The sequence below is a fragment of the Rhinolophus sinicus genome, linkage group LG10 (assembly GCF_036562045.2).
Source record: "Rhinolophus sinicus isolate RSC01 linkage group LG10, ASM3656204v1, whole genome shotgun sequence".
Taxonomy (NCBI): Eukaryota; Metazoa; Chordata; class Mammalia; order Chiroptera; family Rhinolophidae; genus Rhinolophus; species Rhinolophus sinicus.
This window is the reverse complement of record NC_133759.1, coordinates 11,663,127-11,690,532: the sequence shown is the minus strand read 5'-3', so window position 1 is coordinate 11,690,532 and position 27,406 is coordinate 11,663,127. Positions and strand designations below refer to the sequence as shown.

Below are 27,406 nucleotides of genomic sequence, written 5' to 3'. Positions count from 1 at the left end.
GATGTACAGAAAGAGAGTGATTGGGAAGGACTGGCTCACGTGACTGTGGAGGCTGAGAAGTTCCACAGTCTGCCATCTGCAGGCTGGAGACCCAGGAAAGTTGGTGGTGTAGTTGCAATCCGAACCCCGATCCTGAAAACCAGGGGAGCCAGTGGTGTAGGTGCTGGTTGGCGCCTGAAGACCCGAGAACCAGGGGTTCCAGAAGCAGGAGAGACAGATGGCCCAGCTCTAGCACAGAACACTTTCGCCCTTCCTCAGCCTTTCTGCTCTATCCAGGCCCTCAGTGGATTGGATGATGCCACCCGCATTGGTGAGGGTGGGTCTTCCCGGCACAGGATGACCATATGCTAATCTCTCCCAGAAACACCCTCACAGACACACCCAGAAATGCTTTACCATTTCTCAGCATCCCTTAGCCCAGTCAAGTCGATACACAAAATTAAGCATCATACCTGACAATTCTATTTCTAGGAATGCATTCTGTGACTATGTAAATATAAATAAACATAGATAGAGCTAACCAGGATTTTCAGTGCAGCTCTATGTCAGAAAAAACTACCCCAACACATATTAAGTGTCCATTAATAGGGGAGCTAATTAACTTGACTATGGTATATTTATACAGTTCTACAGCCATCAAAATTAGTTATATTTATATGTGCTCACACAAAAATTTGGTCAAATACATCAAAAAGGGGGGGGGAACCAAGTTAGAGATTTGTATGTATACTATAATGACACAATATAAAAAGGCGTATGTTCATTTATATACACACATATACTGGGGGTGCCAAAAAAATGTATACACATGACTTGTATTCATCTTTTGTTATCGTTATATATTGAGTATTACAATTTTAATACAGGTTTTTCTTTTCTTAAAATGTGTATACATTTTTTGGCACCCTCTGTATATGCACACACATATACATATAATTATAAAAGCCTACTTTTTTTTTTCCTGTGGGTCTAAACAGGAAGATGTTTACTTTTCGTTTTTTAACCCTTCTGAAGTGTTTGAATTACTTTTTATGTGTATATATAATTTTTATGATTAAAAAAGATACTAACACAGAGGGTAAGGGGAGTGAGGAGTGAGAGGTGAGTGTAAGGGGGATCAAATATATGGTGATGGAAGAACTGACTCTGGGTGGTGAACACACAATGGGATTTATAGATGATGTAATACAGAATTGTACACCTGAAATCTATGTAATTTTACTAACAATTGTCATCCCAATAAATTTAAAAAAAAAAAAAGATACTAACACATAGAATCTTTTTGCCAAACACCTAAAACATTTGGAGAATAAATGTGAAGTACTATAAATCATACAGAAGCATTAAACTCAGAAGGGAGCTATTCTGACTATATATCAGCATGGCCGACTAACTTTTCACTTTTATTTATTAATATTATGTATTGAAGTCCAAGCATGGAAATATGTTACTTTATTTTATATTGTTTTATATTTCAGTATTTTATATTTGCTCAGGGTTAATGGTAGAAGTTGCTCAGTTTGAATTGATTTTTAAACAATAATCTATGGGAAAATGGATTTTAGTTCTTAAATATTCGATTTACTTTCCTCTCAGTGATAAATTAAGAAAAACTGGTCGCTGGGTTAAACATTGAATTTTCTGTGTTTCCAGTGTTTCTGCATGATGGATTTTGTAATTATCTTGGCCTCCATATTCCAAACAGCTTTGAGGTGTCATTTATATGAAATGTGAATTGCCTATTTTGCCTTAAGTATATCTTTAATTATGAGCTAAACCCTAATTATAAAAACATTACGGGTTGAAAATTTTACCCCTCAATTCACACTGACAAAAAGAAAGATAGGACTAGCTTAACCAAACAATTTATACTTAAATTTCTTTCTCTGTAAAACGAATGGTCTCTGTCTGCTGGATTTCAAAGCATGCGGCCCAACAGTCATGCCCCTGATGGTAGAATGATTGCAGGAAATGAATTCCACATACCAGGTCTTCAGTGATGTCACGCTATTGTTCCTGGAGATGGCTTAATCCCACAGACAGAAACTACGGAAACCTAACTACTAATAACCCTAGGGAATCCAACCGAAGTGAAAATAAAAATACCTATGAGAAAATACACACACGTGCTCCCAATCCAAAATAACAATACACTGATTTCTGAGAAGCATGTGAATAATGTCAAATCCATCAAGGTTGATGTTTCTCAATTTGTTTCCATCAGATCACGTAGTCAGGACCCAAAACGAGTCAAAAATTACTGAATAAAACTATGTGAGAATAAACTGTATCTTTGCTCTAAATATGAGTACAATTATATTTTGGCCTGATACTGTAAAAGTAGGGAAGTGGAACTGCCATGCAACCAATGTACCTTCAGACTATTTGTGGTTGAGACTTTCTAAAAACACGACACAATTTCAAACTGATACGAGGTATTTGTCATTGTCTCTTGAGTGAATTTTAAAATGACAGAGCTTGAAAGGACCAACACAGGCTGTCCAGTCCAACCACTAACCTGTAGACAGGAAGTGGTCATTTCAACTTCTGGTGAACCTTTCCAACGAACTGGATGAAAAGGTTCCTCTCTGCACTGTGTCACCTGTTAGGGACCATCTGTTTAAAATGGTCTGCTTGGGAAAGGGAACCGGGCAGCCATGCTCTGACAGTAATTAGAGATCAGATTCAGGAGCTGCTATGGTGACGTGTACTCTGTAGGAGAGGGACACGATCCAGCGTCCTCAAGGAAAGGCATCGAGAATTAATTACGATAGGCAATCGTCACAAGCAACACAGATCCGAAAAACCACCTCTGCTTTTTTCTAAAAGAAATTACTATTCTTATCATTTCATGACGCAGCCAAGACACGGAACTTACTGAGTCTGAAAGTAGAACGGTAACATTTTTAAGCTCAACAGCAAGTTTTATGTTCGGTGTTAGTCATATCTACCTGCTTATTTTGGAAGACCAAAAAATAGTTTATTATAGCATTACCGAGTCAATTCATTGCCACAGGAAATCCAACCAGATTGTTCTTAGTTTCCATTCAACAGAACAGTATGTTGATCTTTACTGGCAGAATTAGAGAGAAAAATCTGTTCAGGACAGCCGGTTAGCTCAGTTGGTTAGAACATGGTGCTAATAACACCAAGGTTGCCAGTTCGATCCCTACATGGGCCACACTGTGAGCTGTGCCCTCCTTAAAAAAAAAAAAAAGAATTCTGTTGATAGCAGCTACTGTGAGAACTTACGAGTTGCAGAGCTGGTAATATTTATGAAGTTTTCCTACTGTGCTGGCCACTGGCAGACAGAGTGGGAGGGATGTGTGCTTCTGAATCATCCTAGAAGCTTGGAGTTACCTTATTTGACTCTGAGATTTCAAATCCTACATTTAGAAAAAAAAAATCACTGTTCATGAAAAATAAGGTGTGTTAGGAAAAATGCTCAAGATTCTAAGTCCAGCTAACAGTCCAGATCCTTCTGGCCATCAGGTGGTGAGAACGTCAGGCATTTTGGAGAGAAAAGAGCTGGCGGTCAGCTGCTCGGCCTTGCTTTCCCTCCGTGCCTTACACACTACACTCAGTGCAGAGCAAGGAGACCCCCTGGTCCCCACGGACACAGGGTGAGATCCTCTGAGGCCAGCTTCTGACCACTCTTCAGTGGGGAAAGGTCCTCAACTTGGGGCGAGTGGAGTCAGGATCTTTGTTCGCTTGTTTACTTCTTTCGAGGTGAGATAACTTTATTGCATATTCTGAAGTTTATGTTTATAGTAACAACAAGAGGAGGAGGGACACAGCAGAGAAAGGCTTTAACATAAAAAAATTGTGGAGAATACCCTGTCCAGCCCCTGGTATTCATCACTCCGCCCTAACTTCTTTTGGGGTACTTTATATAAACATACTCGTATATACAGCATGATATAAGTCAGCTCACATAATTTTGTTTTGTAACTAGATTTGGGCACTTAGTATATCTTATTCATGCCTCCAATCCCACAATTACTTATTGCCAGGGACTGTGACACGTGCCAGGGACAGGGCTGGGAACTAAACGGACATGTAACTTCCAGTCAAAACAGCATGTGAGGCCTCAAAATCTGCACCAGCACCTCCATAACAACACAATAACACGCTAGCACTTTTTCTTTTAACGTATTTGTGTCTTCATATTTATTTAAAGTCAGTTTCTCGTAGGCAGCATATAGTTGGGTCTTCCTTTTTTTACCCAATATGACAATTTCTGCCTTTGGATTGGCGTGTTTAGACCGTTTATATTTTATGTGACTGTTGACACTGTTTTCAGTCTGTCTTCTCACCGCTTGTTTTCTATTTGTTCCTGAAGTTTTTTTTTTATCTTTTTTACCCTCTCTTTTTCTGTCTTCTTTTTTTCAGTGAAATATTTTTTGTTGTTGTTGTTATGTCATTCATCTCCTTGGTTGATTTGTTAGTTATGACCATTTGTTTTGTTCTGTTCAGAGGCTGCTTTAGGGTTTAATAGCATCATCTATAACGTAACACAGTCTACCTGCCAAGTGATATTCGAGCACTTCACACTGTATCAGAACCTTACAATAGTATCCTTCCATTTCTTCCCTCCCAGCTTTATGCCATGATTTCCATGCATTTTACAGACACACATGCTTTTAGAAACCTCACAAAATAGTTATTTTAGTTTAAATGGTCAGTTACCTTTTAGAGAGACGTGAGACACTGTGAATTTTACTTTGTAGGGTGCCTACTCCTAAAAATTTTACACTTATGGAAGGCAGCTGAGTTACCCGGAAACAGTCTGATCCTTTCAGATCTTATTTCTGTCGTTGGGTCTGGAGCAGCGCTGAGGCTAGGACTAATTAATTGCTCCCCACTCCTGAGGCAAGACCTCTTTCCTTAGTATGCTTTCCAACGCTCAATGAATTAAGAATCTTTTCCAGTCTGTCTGGTGGGGAAAAGAGCTGTTCCTGGCCCTGTGTAAGTGACCGGCAATATTCTCTAACCCTTACTGCTGTTTCGTCCCTGGCCTTGGGTTGTCTCCTCACATACATGTACTTTGCTGACCAGCCAAGGGAGAGAGACCCTTTGGAGACAGATCTCTGGTTTCTCTCCCTGTGCAACTTCCTGCCCTGTACACCAGGTCACCTAATTTGTCCCTCCTCTTAGCTCCAGCTCAACTCAGAGAGTCTGCAATACAAGTCTGATAGCAGCATAGTTTTGCCTAAAACCCTTCTATTAAGTTGGTGGAAAGGTAACTGTGGTTTTTGCGATTTTTAACCTTTTAAACCGCAGTTACTTCTGCACCAACCTAATCGAACGCACCATGATAGCCCTAGAATGAGACTAAGTACAGCTGTGTTGGGGGACCCACCTAAGAAGAAATGATGTTGTAGTTTCTTGAAGATTCCTTGATATAGCCCAAGAGCTGGCTCTCTGTGACACAGAAAGCTTGAAGAGTTGAGACAGAAAGTGGCCAATCTACAAACGGGGTTCACAATTGGAAAACAATGAGCGGGAGGTACCGGAGCAGGTTTCAGAGGTGACCAACAGGGTTTGGTGCCTGGCTGCTGGGGACACTGAACTCCTAGTGCAACAGCCTTGGAGAACAAGATCACCTTCGAGAGCTCTGTGGGGGAAGGGGATCAATCCAGGGAGGAGGCCTGAGACTTTGGTACTAAAAGGACGGGTGGCACCTGGGAGCCATAGTTTTTTCCTTTTTTAAAATTTTTAATTTTTATCTGTTCACTTTGAAACAATTCAGGCTTAAAAATGTTGCAACAAGTAGTAAAAATAAGTTTGCCCCACTTCCCTAAATAGTAACGTCTTAGAGAACCATAGTATAGTTACCAAGAACGTCGTTCACACCCATACATTGTAACTGGGAATTTTTATTTTTATTACTAGTGAGCTTAACTGTGGTTAGTGAAATTAACATTGGTCATTTGTATTTTTGTTGTTGTGAATTTCCTACTCAAGTCCTTTGCCCACTTTTCTCTTGGGGTACCTGTCTATTCCTAAATATTCGAACGACCTCTTTCTTACATCGTCTCCTTACAGACACTGTGTCTCAAAATTGAACAAGTCTGGAACTCCAGAAACCATGGATTATATTCCTTTCCCGTCCATTTTTTTTTTACATGGTGAGACACACTTGTGTGTAAATATGAAATCACACTAAAATTCTGAGGCGCTTTTAGCTAGTTCAATGATTAACCTTTAGAACTAGTTATAAAAGTTCAATTACTAAGACTCACTTTCCTCACATCTGCACATAGAAAACTCAACAATTATGGAAAAACATTGTTATCCTTGATTTTTAAATCAAGGGAGGTGCACTAGGAACAGAGAATAAAGTGCACCCTAAAAATCTTTATCAACTAGGCTTTGTTTTGGGCATGACCCATTTTCACAATTCCACATTCAATTATTGCTTCTATTCCTCTAATTCTAGTAGGAGATTTTCTTCTATTGGTCTGCCGCACTGCCTTAGTCTTATTTTGTGAAACAAGTGGCATGTATTCATATTAAAGCATTATTATTTGAAAGAAGCCTTGAAAAGAGGGCAGTAAGAATGTGGATGTTTGGGTCACAAATAGGTGAGAAGGATTTTCTAGAGGAATCGCTTTCTGGCACCACTCATATCCCACCATGTAAGTTAATGCTTACCTATTCAACTGGCAGCTCTGGCCAATAACAAAACGCTATTAAAATACATGTCACTGTATTACAGCCACTTGAAGACAAAGGCATCAGAAATAATTGGAGAGAAGAGACCGGCTGCAGTCCTGGGACCTTCCTCTCCTTCCACTATCCAAATCGTAGCATTGAACAGCAGGGTCCCCAGAACTCTGTAACAACACTGTGGCTTCTACTTTGACTGCTCAGAGGCATTTACGCTCATCACTGCTGCTGGGGTCCTAGGGCTGGGTTTCTATGTATTGTAGTCACCACAAATACTTCTGTACTTCTGTACTTCTGTTTCCAGAAACACAGAAGTCCCTGGGCAATGTTACTTGCCCTTTCGCATTCCTTTTCATCCATCAAAGGTAGGGTATAGGTTGTTTAAGGAATAAAGGTTGCCCAATGAAGGCCAGGAAGAAATCGACCTATAGAGAGAAATCGAGATGATGCCATTTTAAGGGAAGCCAGCTGGTGAGGCATCGCCACTGTCACGCTGCAGGACGGGCTGGCTTGACCAGGACAACACAGCAAGGGTGCAGACAAATCCTCTGGATAAATCTGTACTTGAATCTATGTCTTACCACAGTCTATTCTGAATTACATTGAGAAAGGCAGAAAGTACACTACGTTTGTTAGTAATTTGCTTCCTTTCCTACACAACTATTAATTGAATCCTTTCTCTGTACCAGGCCCAAAACTGAAGCAAAAAATATGGCTCCTGACATCCTGGGGCTTACAGCCTAAAGGGAGACATGGAGACATAAACAAGCTATTTTGATACCACTGAGTAAGTGTAAGGTCTGAGGAAGCTAAGGCTGTGTACGAGGGGGTACAGGGACAACCGAACCCCGTCTTTGTGGGAGTAAAGGGACTTCCTCAAAGAAGGGACGTCTAAGCCAAGACCTGACAGCTGAGGAGTCAGCCAAGTGGCAGGAGGAAGAGCCTGTTCCAGGCAGAGGCAAGGGGGGAACTGAAAACAGATGGGGTGCAGATTACACAGTGCGATAAGGAGAATCAAGAGACGAAGCTAGAACCGTAAGAAAGGGTCAGATCATGTGTGGTTCTGTACCCCTGTGATGAAGTTGGAATTATCCAAATGTAGTGGACAACCATTAGGAGGTTTTAAGTCAGTGACTGGTGACACGGTGACTTTTGCCTTTTAGAAAGAGCCCTGTGCCTCCACTGTGGAGAAGACAGTGGAGAGGGCGAGACCAGGCAGCACTCCCAGTGGGAGGCTGCTGCGGCCCTGCAGGCACAAGGTGACGGTGCTGACCTTCAGGGGGTGACCTTCACGACAGTGCCTGTGGGAATGCAGACAAAACGACAGCCTGTGCTGAGTGTGGGTGGCTTGATGGAACGGGCCGGATGACGAAGGAAAAGACGCGAAGATGCTGCCTGCATTCTTGGCTTGGGCACCTGAGGGCAAGTTAGCTTCACTCACTGACAAACAACCCAGAGGAGAACAGTTTTAAGGAGGTGATTATGCATTTGTTGTAACCCTGTGGAATCTGGGGTGTTTATGGTGCATCCAGTAGACAGATGGGCAGTGGCTAGTCAGAAAGAAGGGTTTCCCTGTTAAATGGGGTGTGACTCCTTAGAGCAGCTGCTTAGTATAGAATTAAGACGGTGCCTACTCTCTTGGGTGTGACTTGCAAACGGACTTAGTACCTCTGGGCTCCATTGCCATGAGCCATTATCACCGTAAATCATTACCTGTACTTCATGTCACTGACTGTGAAGGTAACAGACCAGGGGCAAAACAGACAAGTCCACGCTCATTACTATTTACAGAGAAAAATTTGCTTGGTTATTTCTTAAGAGGAAGAAATTAGAAAATGAAAAGAAGAAATTGTTTTTTCCTGTACTTTGTGGACCAAAGTGTATTTTTAAATTAGCACAGTGATCTCAGAAGCCTGAGCTGATAAGTAGCATGTTGACACAGGTGAAAACGTGGTTCCTGGCAGAATCACTAACTGTTCCAGCCGCCCAGGGAGGGGTTCACAGTCTGATGCAGCCGAGGGTGTGATGACAACCAGACCGCACAGGGACAGCTGTTCAATGGCCAATAAAAGCATGGTTCATGTGAAAGGTAGAAACCAGGCTAAATACCGGCATCGCTGACATATAATAAAGAAAATATATTTTTAAATATCTCCTACAAGTTTGAAAATACCTACTTTAATTGAGGGAGAAGGAGGCTATAGCATTATTTCGTATAGCAAACTGCTATCTAGTTATGAAATTCATCTAAGGATAAATAGCCTGGCTTCCCATTTCCTCCTCTAAGAAATAAAATATTTAGGTCAAACAATTACATTGCTTTTTCTTTTCTTCAGGAGACATGGCCAACTTATTATGTCTTTCATTAGCCATATATTATACTGTAGTTCCCAACTGAGGGCTCCAAGATCCCTCTGAAATTGAGAATTGTATGCAGAATTTTGCATGTAGGTGAGTCTAGGCATTTTTCTGGAAAGAAGGTCTAGAATCATCAGATTCTCAAAGGAGTTCACACTCAAAACAGACTAAGAATCAGTGTCTTATACTTACATTTCACTGAGATTCTTCTACAGTGTATAGTATAAATGTAGGTCATAAATTACAGGTTGACAGGTTTCATATTCTCTAAAGGATAAGTATGTTTACTTCCATATCTGGAAAGAACCTCCAGAGCTAACAAGTTCATTCACCTGCCTTCAGGCAAAATACTTCCAAAATTATCCACGTTAGATAAAAACCGAAAGTCTGTTTATCCTTCCCTATGGGAATGCAATTGCAGCACCCCATTCTGTAGCCTATTACATTTTTTAACAACCACCGTAACATTGATCTTTGTGCTCTAGTTTAGGTCTTCAACTGCCATCTTACAATTGTTCCTCACTGTCCACAGCTATAACTGTGTTCATCTTTTCCTGAGAAGATGCACTGTTCTCGATGCAGGCCATTTGGAAACCTAATGACTCTAGTGATAAATGGGTAGGGACACGACACAGCTTGCACACGTTAGGCAGATGTCTGGCCAATACATTAGAACCTAAGTGTGATCAAGTTACTGATACCAGGAGTTCAGAGTCCCAAGGAGCTGGGAAAGCTCTCTCAATGATACATCGCGGGAAGGGGTTCTTTTGCTATTGCTGGCAGCTGCACTATCCGTCAGAAGTATGGGTGTGATGGCATTGACTGGAGATGTGACCTAACCATGGGCCTATGTGGCCCCTCAGCCACTCTCACCCTAGCCTGGCGTGTGATCACAATTCCACTCACCTCCCCAAGGGGGACTGTGCGCTCCAGGCTTCCCACATGCGCTGGATTCCCACCTCGCCTGCGTGCCTGCCTCTTGCATAGATTTGTCTCCTGTGGTCCAAACACTGGGCACCCCAGGCCTCCCACTAAGAGCGGCACCCTGCTTCCCTGTGGATACCTGCCCACTGGCTAGGATCCACCTGCACCCTCAAGGGTTGCTTTCTGCTTTCCCAGGAAAGGTGGACTAGCTCTGTCCTGGGCAACCCAGCAAGGCTGCCCATTTCCTGGGGGCTGCGGTCATGTCTTCTCCAATGAAGGCTGACCTGTGGCCTTGGGGAAGGGGTCCTCCTGTCAAGATTATCCTTTGGGTACCCTCCCTCAGCCTTTAGGTTGGTTTACAGAGTTCTTTAAAATCTTACAGGTACTCTTCTGTCACAGCTCAATAATTCTTTATATTAAAATCCTCCTGTTTAAACCACTGTGTGGTTTCTGTGTTCTGATTGGACCCAGACTGATAATAATCACAATGTCTTATTCTTTGATTGAACTCATGGTTAGTGTTCATTAACAGTACATCTCCAGTTGTTTTTATTTTTCCTTCTAGTTTAACTGTATTATAGTTAAAGAATGTGGTGTATATAATTCCATCTATCGATAACATTTTTTTAATATTCTTTTAACATGATGCATGCTTAAGTTTTAAAAAATGCTCCCAGGAAATTGAAAAGAAGGTGCAGTCTCTATTTTCAGGTACAGAGATGAATATACTTCTATTAGATCAATCTCATTCAAGTTTTCATATCCTCTGTTCAGGAGTCAACTAACTCTTTCAATAAAGAGCCAGACAGTAAGTAAGTAGGCTGGGGGGCTGTCAGGTCTGTGGTATAACTCCTCAACCCTAACAATGCGGTGCAAAAGCAGGCACAGACGATGTGTAAATGAATTGTCTGTGTGCTGTCTTCAATACAACTTTATTTACACACGTGGGTATTGGTCCACAGGCCCGCGTTTGTCAACTCTTGTTCCACATCATTATTTTTATCCGCTTGGTCTGTCAAGCAATGAGAAAGATCTGTCAAAGCTTTCCATACTAACGGATTGTTGTTTATTTCTCCCCGTCTGCTTTTTGTCCTTCTGTTTATATTGTTTGATGCTCTGATATTCGGCACAAAAAGATTCCTAGGGATTTTATTCTTTGTAGAACCTTTTACTTTGTCCTGCCTAAAGGTTGTGTGTGTGTGTGTGTGTGTGTGTGTGTGTGTGTGTGCATTAAACCTCATATTTAATATAGGAAGACATTTAGAATGAAGATGTTATATAACACAATGAAACTAAGACCCAAGATAAGTTTAACAATAAATCCAACTGGAATAAGTTCACCTATTAAAACAAACCTCAGAATGTGGCAAACACCAAAACCTTGTCTAGAAGACAGCGTGCCCTAGAAGTTTGCCTATAATGGATTGTTCATCTGTCTCTCTTAAACTATTTTTAAATCGTATTTGCTATAAATACACTTATTATCCTACATATAATACATTGTATCAGTATACACACACACACACACACACACACACACACACACGGTGTCAAAACAATGTTTACACATTTTAAGAAAGGAAAACTGTATTAAAATTGTAATACTCAATATATACCAATAACAAAAGATGGATACAAGTCACATTTGACTTCTGCAATTACAAGAGGTGGTCAAAGTGGTTACCATCAGTGTCCAGACACTTCTGATTACGGCGAACTACTGCTTAAGCAACGATGACCAAAGTGTCCACTTTCATACATTTTTTTTGGCACCCCTGTATATTTGTGTATATATGTATACATTCTAATTGAATGGGGTCTTTTGGAATCTTTTCTAGACAAGAGCGTGTGGTGTTAGTCCTTCTTTTCTGTTTTTTGGGACCTCACCTGTTTCCCGCCCTTGGCCTGTAGAGCTGGCTGTCAGGGTTCAGCCCTCCGACTGAGTGGGAGCAGTTAGGTAGCGTTGCTATTTCCAGCAATTTCTACTCCAAATCTCTTGCTCTGTTAGGAGCACATCCCGTCCCCTGGGGTTTGGGTTGTTCCCTCACTGCACTGTGAGCACAGGGCCAGGTGTGACTTCTCTATTCCATATGGGTGATTATTTCATATAACACAGTACTGCCTGATTTTCCCCTCTTTTTCTTTCTCAGTTGAACCAAACTTTTACTTGATGAATACAATTAAGTCTATAGAATTATTCACCCAAACTGCATTTGCCTTCCTTTAAGCCAGAGGCAGAAAAAGGCAAATCCTAACAGTCCTGAGAGAACTGAAGCACTGTCTGCCTCTGAGAAGGGTGGAGGCCACAAGTGATATGTTTCCTCGGGTTACCTGCACCCCTAGTCCTTGGATCCCCAAATCTGAGGATGTTTTCAGGGGGCTCCATGGAATGTCATCAACGACCCTCTGACTGGCTGCTTTGTCCATGGCTGGGGGACACGTTGGCTCCTCTCTACGTTGGGTCCTCTTTAAGTTTGGCTAAAACTACTTGGTTGGGCCATACTCCAAGTTTCTGTTGGGTTTTCTGCAGATGTTGAGTCGTCTTGTGTAGTCTTACCTGATTTTATCTAATTTCACTTATTTCATTCTGTTTCTGTGGATATTGAGGGGACATGCTCTAGGTCTGTGTCTGTACTCCTTCATTTCTGGGGAATCCTGCATGTAAAGCATAACCCTAACATACCTTTTTGAAAGAGAATTGATCTCCATAATGGACTTTTTATTTCCGTTCCTGGAATTCATTTCCTGATTTCTTTTTAAATACCTCGCATTTATTTACTCAGAAGGATTTGAGATTCTGCCTTACTTAAATATTCATTTAAACAAATGCTAAGCTTCCTGGTTTTAAAATACAGTAGAAATTTAGTAATTCCAGGCCAAATAATCTTCTGCCATTTCTTCTGGTTCTAGTTTTGAAAGGACCTAAAATAGCATAGAGACTCGAGACATCATGAAACTCAAACAAAGTGACTTCAATCTGCGCGATGCTCGGGAAGCCGCACACACAGGGGAGCGCTTACCAGCGGGATGAGCAGGCTGACGAGGTCGGTCAGAGGTTTGCTGAGCAGCAGCAGGTCCTCTGCGGCCTGAGTATCCCCTCCTGAGCCAGATTTCTGGGCCTTGAAGGGAGGGGAGAGGAAAGAGGGGGCCTTAGAGATGAGTCAGCTTGGCCCTAAGAGACAGCCCCCCTCTGTCTAGCCGAGGAGGGGGGCTGAGGAGGTATTTTACCCCGACCCCCTGAAGAGAAGTTATGCTTTGTTAGAACATGACAAAGTGCACACACGGCCACTGCTGCTGCCACCAGCTCAGGCTACAGAGGCAGACCCGGGTGACCCACAGATAAAGCAGTAACAAGGGCTGTCGTTGGAGGAAGGCTGCTCTCTGTTCACATAATGCGGTGGGTAACCGCTTCCTTTCCAACCATTCTCAGGCTAGGCACTGTTAGCCCCCTCCCGCTCCCCCATTTTCAGGGGAGAAAACTGAAGCTCTGAGAAGTTCAGTAGTTTGTGTAAAGTCCCACAGATAATGTGGGACAGATCCAGGCTGTATGTCTCCCAATCACACATGCTCATCTCTCCTGGGCAATTTTACGGACATGAGATAATGCATACCAAATACATTCTCTGTGCTTTCCTGCTCTACATGTATACACATGCTCAAATACCACCTAGAATATTTGTGCGATGTGCTACTGTGTGAATGGTCTTCAGATACAGGTCTACATTGCTTAGGAAACATGGGCTTAAATGGCAATGGAAATGAGAAATGAGTGTCTTCTTCCCAGTGTTTTACAGAACCATCTAATTCCAGAGATTTCTATCATGGAGAGGAATACTTTTATATAGGAAAAGGCACTGATTTATTGTGCTTGCTACCGTATGTACACATTTCATTTATATACGCCCTCTTCGTTTTTAATTTCACTGAGAAGCAATGAAATTACTGTGAGGTAATGACCTTTGCCAGAGCCTAGAGAGCAGGCTGCAGGCTGCCCCACCTCTGGTCATTAGCTGGGACTCCAGGGCCCTTCTCATAAATGCCAAGCGTCCTGCACTGCAGGCCTGTGGGCAGAATTTGAGTTGCCTTGCCTGCTTCGCTTGATTCAGGAGACCTTGACTGAAAATCAGATGCCCTCCTTTTAGCAGCTTCCGCCTCTCTACAGCCAAGGGGAACCATGGCAGAATTGCCTGCCAGAAAACAAACGGGTAGCAGTCTCCCAGAGGTCTGAAGCTTTCTGCATCCTGGCGGTTAATGCTCACTTTCGGAAGCGCAGTTTGAGGTAGAAAATCAACCTTTTCACATGAACACAGTACCCCTCAGACCGCTGCTCTCCCGGGCAGCACCTGGGCGGTGAGGGGCAAGGTGTCAGCCCTTCCTTTCCAAATACATGTGAGCAAACAGACGTGGCCACAGGAACAAGCACACGCTGTGGAACTTGTCCCACCAGGACATCCAGGGGTCCTCCAGATCCGTCGCGACCTACCTAGTCATTTGGTATTGTCACCAAGAAGCCTGCAGACCCTGCCCCCAGGACTCAGGTCCCACCTCTGAGCCAAGTTGCCAAGGGCTGCAGAAAGGGAACGCTGCAGCTTTGCACAACAGGGAGGCTCACCGCCAGGAATGCCGTAGAAATTCAACCCTCATCACACAAACATGGGCTCTGTGCACCCAAGGGATCCCTGCATCAATGGTCTTCCCCACCAGAGGCATAAACGCAGACGCTGAGCAACCAACCAGGGGCCGGGCCGCCCTCCTCTCCCCTTCCCTCCAGGTCCCCACATCACCCTCCCTCCAGTCAGCCTCTGGATTCCCGGATCTATGGCCCTCTGTGTGCATTTTGCAAAGGGCACTTTCCACAGCAAGAAAACCCCATCTCTGCCATGGCACGGCTACTGTGCTCTCCACCCAGCTCCTCTGCCTTTGCCCCTGGTCCCACTGCCCATAACTCCCTGGGTCCTGTCACTGCTGTGTGGTAAGTGACCCATCTCCTGGCCACACAGAGTCCTTGGCTCACCCAGTTGTCACAGTCTAGGGAACAGAAGACAGAGGGTAGACTGAGCTGGGTGGTAACAGTAGGGTTTGAGAGAAGTGGCTGGATTTGTTAGACATTTAAGGTAAAAGCCTACATTATTTTGTGACAGATTAGATGTGGAATACGAAAAAGAGGGAAATGTTAAGAACGACTCCCAGGTTTGTAGTTTGCACAGCAGGATGAGGGGGTGGGGCTTGCTGGCAGGGCAGTGGTTTGGGGAGGTGAGTCCTGAGTTCAGCTTTGGACGTGTGGAATCTGTGTTGGTTATGGGGAATTCTAGTGGCCACGTTGAAAGGTGCTAGATGTACCAAGTACGGATCTCAGAAGAACACTCTACGTGGAAATATAAATGTAATCGTTTTAAACATATAAAAGTTGAGAATGTCACCTTATGAGCCATATGTACTACTAGATGGCAATACAGCGTTACCTCAAGCAAGATAAAGAAATACAGCTAACTTCTCAGCATAAAATAAGGTCAGGGATAACAGAATTCGATGACGTCTAGCATTGCTATCTGAACCCAGAGCATGGGGTAGGTACTCAGTGGAGATCTGTTAAATGAACACACAGGTAAGGCATCCGTAGAGAACAAGAGAAAGGCCATTCTTCCTCAGCTGCTGTCTGACGCCCTGGCAGGCTGAGGCACACAGCGGAGAACTTGCGATGGTGTGGCCCAGACCAAGTCTGTGCTCACCGTGCCCCCAAACACCACCATGCTCACAGATAACAGGACTCATTCCCCACGCTGTGGGGCCTCTGGGTTTAATTAAAAAGATGACAAGCTTCCAAATAACTACTATAACGACAGAGTTTGAAAACACTGATGGGGTGGAAGCAGTGTACGTGGTGGGGGAAGAAGGAGAAGGCGACGTCGGACTCCATCATTTGGATGGTTGGGATGAGATCTACAGCAACCAAGTGGAGAGCTGGGTGCCAGGTGCTGGAATCGCACAGGGAAGGCATGGGAGGGACAGGTGCTGGGCCCACGGGGAACGGACTGAGCCGACTGCATTAGCAAGGATGTGAGCAGCATGGAGGATTAGCGAGGAGTTAGACAACTATACCACAGGTGATGAGACGCTGACGTTTTCAAAGGAAAGGAGAGCCATGAGGAGGACCACAGGCCGTGGCAGAGAAACCTCACTTGCCTTCATCAGGCAGAAGGTAGTTCGTGGGGAAGAGCAACAAAGGGAAAGCCATGGAGGAGGCAAACTGGATAATCCAAGGGATGCGACAAAGAGAGACCAGAGCCCCCACCACGACTCAGTGTGTGAGACTGAACAGGATTCAGGTGCCTCATCTCAGTCTTCTGGCAATGGCAACACATCCGCAAATCGGCAGCACTGGACCGCCTTACTGTCGTGAGAGCAGTACACCAATAGGAAACCAAACTCTCCCATCACCTCAGGAATGATGGACAAGTGCAGCCAGGGCAGTGAGGGCAGCAGGATTTAACGTGCATATTTGCCTTCCCTAGCCCCCAAGCTGGGTGAGGGCCCCTGCTCCCATCTTCACTCACAGCATCACGAGGTGATGGTTCGCTTCACTGTTTGTGCACTGACACTCCGCCCTACCAAACGGAAGCTCCCCGAGAGCTAACATTCTTGCTCTCCTGATTCCTGATGCTAGGCTCATAAATGCAAAATAAAACCATACATTATTATCTCATAAGAGTGCGAGGAGTCCGTTTACTCAGTAAATCAGAACTGAGTGCCCTCCCATGCGCCAGGACACAGAAATGAGGAAATCGCAGCCCACAGGAATCCCTCTGTAAACAGGGAGCTGAGGTGAGCACCTTTCTTCTCTTGTGCTAACGACAGAGCAGCCATTTCTTGCTCACCTTCCCTGGGCTAGGTATATCTTTATTCTCTCACTGAAGTCCCACCACAGCCCTGCAGAGTAATTATTAACATATCTACTTTACAGATGAGGAAATGGATAGCCAGACAGGTGAAGGAACTTGCCCAAGGTCTTACAGGCAGAAAGTGATGGGGCTGGGACTTGAACCCAAGGCATTGCAGCCAGCAAGGCCCATGAACCCCCACCACAGCAGCGAGTTGTGGACACGTGTCTGTTTCTGCTTCCACATCTTCACACAAGACCCTCAGGAGGTACATTTGAACCAAGGCCAATTCTGAATCCCAAGACAAGTTGGCGTCAGCGACTGAACTCCTGAAGGAGATTCTCACACCTGCCTCCCTCCACGCACTACCTCCCTGGTACACATTCCAGCATCTACTATCACTCTCCTCCCTGAAAACAAAGTGCTTCATAAATCTAAACGCTACTATCGTTTTGAGCACCAGCAATTCTCAATCCCTCAAGTCTTCTACTTTAGAGAAGTTCCTGGCAGAAGTTTTTGAAGACTGAGGAATGCCACATGTTTCTCAATGGAAGAAGTGACTTATGGTTTGGAAAGTACTTATAAGCTCAGTGTTCCCCGAGAAGCTGTCTTTGATGCATAGTCCACTTTTCTCCCCAGCCCTTTCCCCTAATTCAGTCTCAAGGACTCTTCCTCTTTCAGACTGACACCAGGTATCTCGGAGATCAAAGTGAGTAGTGAAAGCCAAACGCAATACATGGCAGATATTATAGGGGAGGATTTAGAAAGATGATAGCAGTAAAATGCACAGTGGTGTTGCGAAAATGAAAAAAAAAAAAGTGATCTAGTGGTACACCAGCAAATGGAAAACGAATTAGAAAATATTTTTTATTAAGGTGTTCTGTTTTTTTGTTTTGTTTTTTAAACACCCTTGAATACCTAACAATCACTTAAAATAAAAGAGGATTTCTATTGTTCTGGAGTTTTTACACTTCTGATCGACAAAATAATCTTTTCCAGACTAATATCAACAAAGCATCTTGTGAGAGTAACTATGGACTGCATCTTGAAGAATTATAAAATTACCACTAAGGAAAGTGAAATCAGAAGCAATGTTCTCTGAAAAGACACTGGAAAAGAGGAAAAGCTAAGAGAAATCCATAATTCAGAGTTCCATAAGTACTTACCAATGCTCTACTGTCAATTTAGAATTATTGTATTACAGATGAGAAAAAAAAACAATTAGGTAGTTCCAAGGTCATTTTCATCTACTGGCTTTACAAGTTTAGGTTAAACACTGTCATGTTTGCTGACGGGATCTTGGAATTATTTATTAAACCACACTAGGCAAGCTACATACTTGAGCAGCTTAACTGTGGGTAAAAGTTACCATCTATCACAATGAGGAATTACAGAGACAAACCAGAGTCTCCAGATTCATTCTTGGCTCTGCTACTGTGACTCTTGGCAAGGCATCAAAACAGTTTGCTTTCCACTTTAGCTTCTGCATCTGTTCAAGCCGGAAGGTTACCATTTGAAATACATCTCTTGCAACTTTACCAGGATTTGAAATGTAACCATGAATTCCTATGGGCTGTGCGCTTTCCCATGATCTGAGTATCAGCTGCCTCAGTTGCTTAGGAAAAACACTGAATGAAATTGGCATGTGGAGGCGCCTAACTCGGAAAGTACTTAACAAACCCACATCCCTTTCCTTCCTTGGAACACGATGCTAAGTAAACCCAGGTGCAGTTTGGGGCAAATGGACTTTTCCACAGCCCCTGAACACACATCTTGTCCTCAAAACCGTCTTACAATTCCATGTTGTTGGTAGTAAGAAAGAGTACATGCGAGAGTGTACGTGTTGCACATGTATGTGTGTGTGCATATAAACATACAGATGGTGCCAAACAAACGTGCACACATTTTAAAAAAGGAAAAAAACTATTAAAATGGCAATACTCAATATATACCGATAACAAAAGATGAACACAAGTCACGTTTGACTTCTGCAATCACAAGAGGTGCTCAGAGTGGTTACCATCAGGGTTCAGACACTTCTGATTACAGTGATCTACTGCTTGAGCAACGCTGACCAAAGTGTGCATTTGTATCCATTTTTTTTGGCACCACTTTTTTGGCACCCCCGGTATATGTATGTGTGTGTGCTTATGCATGTGCGTGCCTAGAATCTCAATGCACTGTTCCTAGCAGGCTAACCCATCCTGTTGGGAGTGGGCTGGAGCCCCATCTCTGGGCAGAAAAAGCTGCGAACTGCTGGCCAGCCCGAGGGTGCTCGTAAGGCAAATGATCTCGTCGGTCAGGAGTGGTTCCCCCGTTATGGTCGCTCAGTGTTTGCGGAGGCCTTGCCTGCTTTCCTTTCTGATTTGGTGATCAGCTCATCTGGTCTATCCATTGGTCACCCACACACGGCTTATTTGGTAGGCTCTCTCTATAGACACATAAGCTCTTCAAAAATAAACATACATTAGAGGAAGATTAGAAAGAAGAGAATGACTGTATTCTCCATGCTACACATTACATCCCCCGGAATTATTTGTTTTATACCTGGGAACCTGAACCTCTGATTCCCCTTCACCTTCCCCCCCCCTTTTAGATTTTCACTTAAAGTTGACATTCGATATTTTGTATTAATTTCAGGTGTACAGCATAGTGGTTAGACATTTATATAACTTAAGAAGCATAGGGAATATTGTCAATGATACTGTGACAGCATAGCATGGTGTCAGATTGTTGCTGGATTTATCATGGTGATCACTTCTTTAGGTACATAAATGTTGAATGACTATTGTGTACACTTGAAACTAATATAATATTATATGTTAGCTATATTTTAATAAAAACCTTAAAAAATTAAAAAATAAGCAAAATAAAATTTTACCATTGAAAGAAAACAAAAAAAGGGAAAAGAAAAGAAAGAAGAGAATGCAAGGGGACATGTGACATGGTTAGGTTGCTCACGAAGCAGGTAAGAGGGCCTGTACCTGCAGAGCCAGCCGGACGATGCTGGAGGTGAAGGACAGCATGCCGTGCAAAATGTCAAGCAGGGAAAAGAGCAGCGCGGCGGCCGTCTCGTTGTTGTTTTTATTGTCCACGTCCAAACACAGTGTGATGGTTTCGGTGAAGAGGTTACAGACATGACGGACCAGTCCTGGGGGTAAAAAGAAGGGTCAAATATTTTTCATAAATTACAATGTGTCACATACACGCAATGGGGCAGGCGTCTGTTCTCTACGAGGCCTAACACGAAGCAGTCCTTCAACTGTACCATGTACCAGATACACGGGGGAAGGTTTTTAAATGCAGGTTTCCAGGCCTCACTCCCAGAGAGTCTACTCAGGAGCCTAGGAACATGCGTGTTAAACAAGCTCCCCGGGTAATTTTGATGTAAGGGTTCCCAAAACTACACTTTGAGAGACACTGTGCTACGTGGTGGACGGGCTTCACGGGAATGCAGGACCCCTTGACACTGAGGGAAAGTGTGCTGAACATGTACAGACTGTCGGTAGGGTCTCTGTTTGAAGGCCCAGGTCATGGTGTGGATCAGGGATGGCAGGTGAACCCAGGGGCCTCTCAGGGGGTCATTTCAAGAGGATAAAGCAATGAAGCATTCTTTCTCAGGCATTTCGAAACATTTGAAATGTAAGGTTAGCTATGATTTTAAGAACTGTGAAATTGAGAAGTTGCCAGGTTCTATCATCTTGTCTCTGCAAACCTTATATTAATAGAAAGTTGGTCTGCATCAACTTTCAGTTTGACGTTGTCTGTCACAACACACACATGTCCACATTTGGGAGGCATTATTGTTTATGTTTAAGTTGGCATTTTAGTTGTTATTATTATGTAACATTACACTTTGAATCAGCAAGATTAATTCAGATATGTAAATGTGGTGAAAATACAGCATGATATATAAACTTAAGTGGTGAAGGGGACCTTCAACCTTTGTAGATCATCTGAATATTCTAGAAAAAGTGAATCTCCAAACATAAATATTTTACACAAGCAGATGGGTTAAAAAAAAAAAGTGTGGTAAAGAAGTATGACATGCAGTGTAAGCTGGATATTATTGGCCGTGCAATCCATTCATCCCTAGTTCTCAGATGATCAGTTGGATGGAAACTCTGCCAAGCACAGCCTTGGTGTCTCTTGGTAAGCTTTGGGATCTTTTCCACACAATGAACATTGTCAGTTCCAGTCAACCAATCTAGATTTCCTAGACAAGTGCAAAGCAATTCTACAAAAGTTATTAATTTTGTCAGTAAAGGCAGAGAGAAACCAAAATTACAGAGGCCTCATTCAAAGTTGTCCTCCTTGTGGCAAAAACTGGTGCAAGTTACAAAGCTGAAGATAAATATACTTGGAGGGAAAGTAGAATGAATTATTGGCAAAATTTCTGTATCAAATGACAAGGTTTGAGAGCACAAATCAACACATAGTGCAGAAAAGCAGTTGTTACGACACGAGCATTACAGCAGCAGGCCTCCTCCCGTGAGTCAGAAAGCATCACCCAGGCACATGCAATGGAGCAGCACTTGACATTCAGGAGAGATGCTTTCCTTTGGGGGCTCATGATTACTTTGTGACGCATGGAGACAGTCAAAGGTCCAGGGGACTGCGTACTGGAGAAGTCCAGCGATGTGACCAGTGGCACTTCGGAAAACGGAGGCGGTCCCCTGGGTCCCCATCTGTATACCGCTTGATTCCTACTAAACATCTGGTGAGCCCCAAGGTTCTTCCTGGGCTTGTGTCAGTCCCCCAGGAAGGAATGCAAACAATGACTGCAATCAGATTACGGCTGGGATGGAATTCTTTGCAGCCTGCTATGTGGAAAACAGGCGTGCCAGCTCTGACTTGACACACTGGCGTCACTGGCGTCAGGGCAGGAGCGCGTAGGAGATTAGAAATGAAGTACGACGTGGAATATTTCTTCACAGCAGTGATAACGGCAGCGAAGCCCACCAGTAAGATTTCAAGCGGCCTCGCTCAGCCACAGTCGGCGCCCGTCATCGCCAGAACTTTCACTTCAGGGTTAAAATGCGTGTTTTTCTTGTTCAGACTTTTTTATTATGAGAACAAAGGAGGTCACGGAAGAGTTCTGTAAAATGAATTCCTATTACCCTCTTCAATAATTAGCAACATTTTGCCAATGTTGTTTAATCTATCTGCATTTATCTTTTCAGATTTTAAAGTAAATACTCGACATCATCTTATTTATCCTGTAAATTTTTCTAAAAGATTCTTTTTTTTAACATAACCACAATACCATTACCACTTAATAAAATTAACATACTGAATATACTCAATACACAGCCTGTGTTTAAAACTCAGCTGTCTCAAAATTTTTGAGACAGCTCAAAATGTTTTTTTGGTCCACACATTCCATTTGGTTACAGATCTTAAGTCTCCTTCAACCTCTAACAGTCCCTCCCCTCCCCCCCGCAACCCCCTGCAATTTTTCACACCATTTATTTGTTGGAGAAATTAGAACATTTTTCCTGTGTTGTTGTGTTCCTATATCCCTGAATTTCCTGTAAACTGGTCATTAGACCTAGAGACTCAATTTAATTCAGGCTCAATTATTTTGGCAATAATACTTGGGGCTGGGTACTCGGTATTTCCTGTTGCACCACATCTGGAAGGATATACCATCTGGCTGTTCCACATTTAATGATGTTAAAATTGATACCTGGGTTCAGGGGTTGTTAGTCTAATTCAGCCATTGTAAAGGTTCCATTGAATGCTATCTACTAATGACCACAGTCTAAGCTCATTATCATGGCACCCCCTGGAGCAACCAGTGGGGAACTGAGAACAGAAGGCCAGGGGGAGGCCGCTGCAGTCATGCCATAACCAAGAGGAAGGCAGACACATCACTAAAGCAACGTGATTTGTTACGCTGTGGCAACAGTAGGGTGGGGCCAACAAGCATCCGTAAGGAATAGGAGAACTACACCCTAACTGGAAGAAATGGGGGCCTTTTCTAGGAACTGTAAGTCAGCTTCCAAGACTGCGACAACATCCAAAAGCCAGTGCCCAACGGCGGTGGGAGATGAAGGCCTAGAAGCCTGACAGCAGACAGGACTGGACAAATAGAGGTGGGAGATGATCAGAGAGAGTGGGAAAGTCCCAAACGACAGGCAAGATTTAGAGAGGCACAGAGTCAAAAACGGAGGGTAGAGTAAATCCCAGGCAGAAGCAGGAATTTATAGAGGAAACGGAGGCAACGATGTTAACACAATAGAAAAAAGACCATGATAACATAATGCCACAGCTATCAAGGAATGACTAGAATTAAAAAGAAAAAGGGTGTCAAAGATGCCTGAGTGACATAATTCAAAGCCGAGGAAAGGTGACTGGTGGGATCATTTCCTGGTCACCGATGCTTGTCATTGGCAAAATGTGTTCGGTCCTATAGCCTGAAGCCAGACTTCAAGTTGCCAGATCTTCCCTGTTGCATTTTCCCACGTCCCATGTAGGCTCTGACACATGTGCTTCTATGCTGTGTCGGAATTTCCCTGGAGATGGAGTTAGGAAATACAGTTTCTTGGAAGGCAGGCAGGCGTGAAGCCACGTCTGCCTCAGCGGACAACACCAGCTGTCCACATCCACTGGGAGCCAAGGGAGATCCTGCTGTTTGCACATGGTGGTGACGTGAACGAGCTAACACGCGATGCCGTTTACAAAAGTGAAGGAATCATCTAAGGAGGCGGCAAAGGAAAGGAAAGGAAGGTAACATATTTCTGTGCTGTCATTCTCCTCCACAGGCAGGTCCTGATCAAGAGAAAGATACTCCCGCTCCAAAGACATGGAGTGACATTCAAGGGTATTTCCAAGGCTGTGTTCTCCACAGCAAAAACTTTCCAAGGACTCAAACTGGCAGTGGGTTTGTCTGTACAGCTTTCCTCTACCTTCCTCGTCCACTAGGAAGGCTAGTGACAATACCACAGCCGTACACCTGCAGCCCTGGGAAAGGCCTTTTTGAAAAAGGCATTCCTTCTGTTACTGTTTTTTTGTTTTTCCCCCTCCTTTCTTCTCTCTCCTGTCCTCCAGGGCCAGTCTGAGGTGCAGCAGCTGCCTGTGGCTTAGGTCAGCTCTGCTCCACGCCAATGAACCACCGATTGCTATGTCTCCTGCCTCTTTGCATTGGTGCCAGCTGCTGTGCATGTGTGTGGAGGGAAGGAGGCTTTCCTGCATGAAAGGGTTAAGCTCTAGAATTGAAGTTTCAACACTGAGGCAAATACACAGGGAAAGCCACAGCCAACTCTGTTTCCAGACCCGCGGGTGGACCTCTTATAGGAAGTGAGGCTAAAAGCAGCCCTCTACGTAGCCCAGCACAATAAAAAGGGTTTCTGGGCCTTGCGTACGTGTCGTGTCCCTCAGAAATGCTATACAAAGGCCTCTGGGAGAGCATTCCAGTATTTCCAAGTCCTCTGGTCAAATGCCATCATAACAACTACTTAATGCTCCGTCCTAACATCTCTACAAGAACCAACATTCATTAAGCCAAAAATCCAATACTTATTTGCATTGATTATAACCAACTCATCCAAAAAAACAAGTCCAAGATTTATTTTGTATTAATTATAAGCAAATCTCTGAAGGAGTCACCCCCATAAGTTATTTTCAAGTGTTTAATGTTCTGGGAATATTAATGTACATGAGTTGTTCTCAGCTCCGGTCATTGTGTCCTTATTATATTATTACTTTTTCAAAAGCTGTTGGAGTAGAGAGATAATGTGAGAGTACACATTGAAATGTCAAGCTTTTGAAAAACTTTCTCCTTCCACCATTAATGATTAGAACATAATACTCTAACTCCAAGGGTAACCTTCCCAAACAGAGGTTTCCTTCTGGATAATATGACATTTACATCATACAAGCATGTGGGCATTTCCACCACAGTTTGTTAAAGCCAATCTAAACAGAAAATCCAGAAGAGGAGTATAAAAGCATCTGCATATGTCTATTGGCCATTTGTATGTCCTCTTTGGAGAAATATCTCTTCAGGTCCTCTGCCCACTTTTTAATTGGATTTTTTGTTGTTGTTGTTGTTGTTGAGTTGTATGAGTTCCTTATATATTTTGGATATTAGCCTCTTATTGGAGGCGTTGTTTGCAAAAATCTTCTCCCATTTGGTTGGTTGACTATTTTGTCAAAGGTTTCTTTTGCTGTGCGGAAGCTTTTTAGTTTGATATAGTCCCATTCATTTATTTTAGTTTTTACTTCCCTTGCCTTTGAAGTCAAATTCATAAAACCTTTTTGAACCCAAGGTCCATAAGTTTAGTACCTATGACATATGAAAAAATGCTCAACATCACTAATCATCAGAGAAATGCAAATAAAAACCATAATGAGATATCACCTCACTCCAGTCAGAATGGCTATCATCAACAAGACAAATAGTAACAAGTGTCGGAGAGGCTGTGGAGAAAAAGGAACCCTCATACACTGTTGGTGGGAATGCAGACTGGTGCAGCCGTTATGGAAGGCAGTGTGGAGGTTCCTCAAAAAATCATGAATAGAATTACCATATGACCCAGCAATCCCTCTCCTGGGTATCTACCCAAAAAATCTAAAAACATTTATCCATAAAGATATATGTGCTCCGATGTTCATTGCAGCTTTATTTACAGTGGGCAAGACATGGAAACAACCAGTGTCCTTCAATAGATGAATGGATAAAGAAGTTGTGACATAAGTTCTGCGATAAGAAAAGATGAAATAGGACCATTTGCGACAATATGGATGGATCTTGAGATTATTATGCTAAGCGAAACAAGTCAGACAGAAAAAGTAGAGAACCGTATGATTTCACTGATATGTAGTATATAAAACTGAAAACAACAAAAGAACAAGACAAACAAATGAAGAAACAAAAACTCATAGACACAGACAATAGTTTAGTGGTTACCAGAGGGTAAGGGGGGAGGGGGGTGGTAGATGAGGGTAAAGAGGTCAAATATATGGTGATGGAAGGAGAACTGACTCTGCGTGGTGAACACACAATGTGATATACAGATGATGTAATACAGAATTGTACACCTGAAATCTATGTAACTTTACTAACAATTGTCACCCCAATAAACTTTAATTAAAAAAATAAAGCATCTGCAAATTCGATGTGGGGAAAGGGTTCTTTCCAAACTGATCAATGCTTAACCACCAAAACCAGAATCACACCACACCGGCTGAGTCAAAAATCTGTTTTAAATCACAAAACACGGAGGGAGAAAGTGGCAGTGCTGGTCTTGATTACACTGCAGGGTAAATGGAGGCATCTGTGAACCGTGGGGTCCTCAACCGAGCTCGCTTGACCTCTTCAGGCCAAAGGTTAATGGGCAGCCACCCCCACATAGAAATGGTTCCACAAAACAAGATGTCCAAACATCTCCCAGGTTCAAAGCGGATGAACCATCCCAGGGCAGATTTCTGCTTCTGTTATTCCAGCCCCTTTGTGAGAGGCACTGGGTGTCCTCCCGGGGCCTGACACCAAAGCCACATGGTTCCCTGGCCTTCATGCTCCTCCTGCACTTGCACGCCTCCCTCTGCTGTGGATGAGTAACCCCAGCCCACTCACAGTCTGTGCTCTGCTGAAGTAAAGGCTGGGAGCCTCTCACACACGACAGAGGTTAAGGTTGTAATTAATTGTTTTCTCCAAAAAGCCTGAAGGGACTCTGTAGTCAAAGCATTCATTTTGAATTACATTCCTAAGACAATCTGTATATGAGAGTACCTTAAAAACACACTCGCCCCATCTCCCCTGAGCCCACAACGCCCCTGGACCCTCCCATGACTAGCACAGAATCAGTTCAGCACTTAGATCTGCAGATGGAGGAGACCCTGTATTGAATTATTCCAAGTATATGATTTCCAAGTATATTCCAAGTATGTCATTCTGGCCACCTGTTCCCAGAGGGCTGCAGTGCCCTTTTCTGGTTTAAGCAGAGATCCTCAATTTTAGCAACACGTGAACCCCAGATGCATACTTGAGAGGAAAAAGTTTTAGATAGAATGAACTCAACTATAAAATCCTTGAAAAAGAAGTTCAGCACCTAAGAGATTTTATTCACTGAAGATACGCTCATTTTGATTACTGAGAGTACCTAAAGCAGCTTAGGATTGATTTAAGCAAATGTGTCTGGAATAATTTTTGAAAGTGAGAATATAAAAAGTAGAAGTGGATGTGAATTCCATACCCCAAACTTAAGATGCAATGTTGTTTATGACTAATTCAAAAAGGGAATTTTATTAACTCAATGGGGCATACACTTTCCAATTCCTACCAGGAAATGGATGAGTAATAAACAACTGACCATACATGTGCAATGCCCAGGAAAATGCTGGAAGAGAGTGAAATAGAAGGGCAGGGAAGGAAACCCTTCAGGGAGGGAGTATGACCCCCTCAGCAGCCACACAGCCCAGCCCAGGGTCAGCCCAAAGCCCGAAAGCTTTGTCTAATTCCATTCCAACTTTGATCGGCACTTCCTGAATTACGGAGGGGCCTTTAGGAGCTCAGCACTGAGCTGGAGCACATCTTCTCGAGCCCCACACCCCAGGAGAGCTTCGGGCCT

General features: G+C 43.3%; 1 protein-coding gene across 1 annotated transcript in view; it reads right to left on the bottom strand.

Annotated features, from left to right (window-relative positions):
• Positions 1–27,406, bottom strand: part of ULK4 (unc-51 like kinase 4) — a 650,099-nt gene that overhangs the window by 364,465 nt on the left and 258,228 nt on the right. Inside the window, exons 33-34 of the mRNA XM_074312876.1 lie at positions 19,817–19,983; positions 12,975–13,073 (exon numbers count right to left, since the gene is read on the bottom strand). Of these exons, the coding sequence (XP_074168977.1) occupies positions 12,975–13,073; positions 19,817–19,983 (266 nt within the window). The remainder of the gene's footprint in view (positions 1–12,974; positions 13,074–19,816; positions 19,984–27,406) is intronic.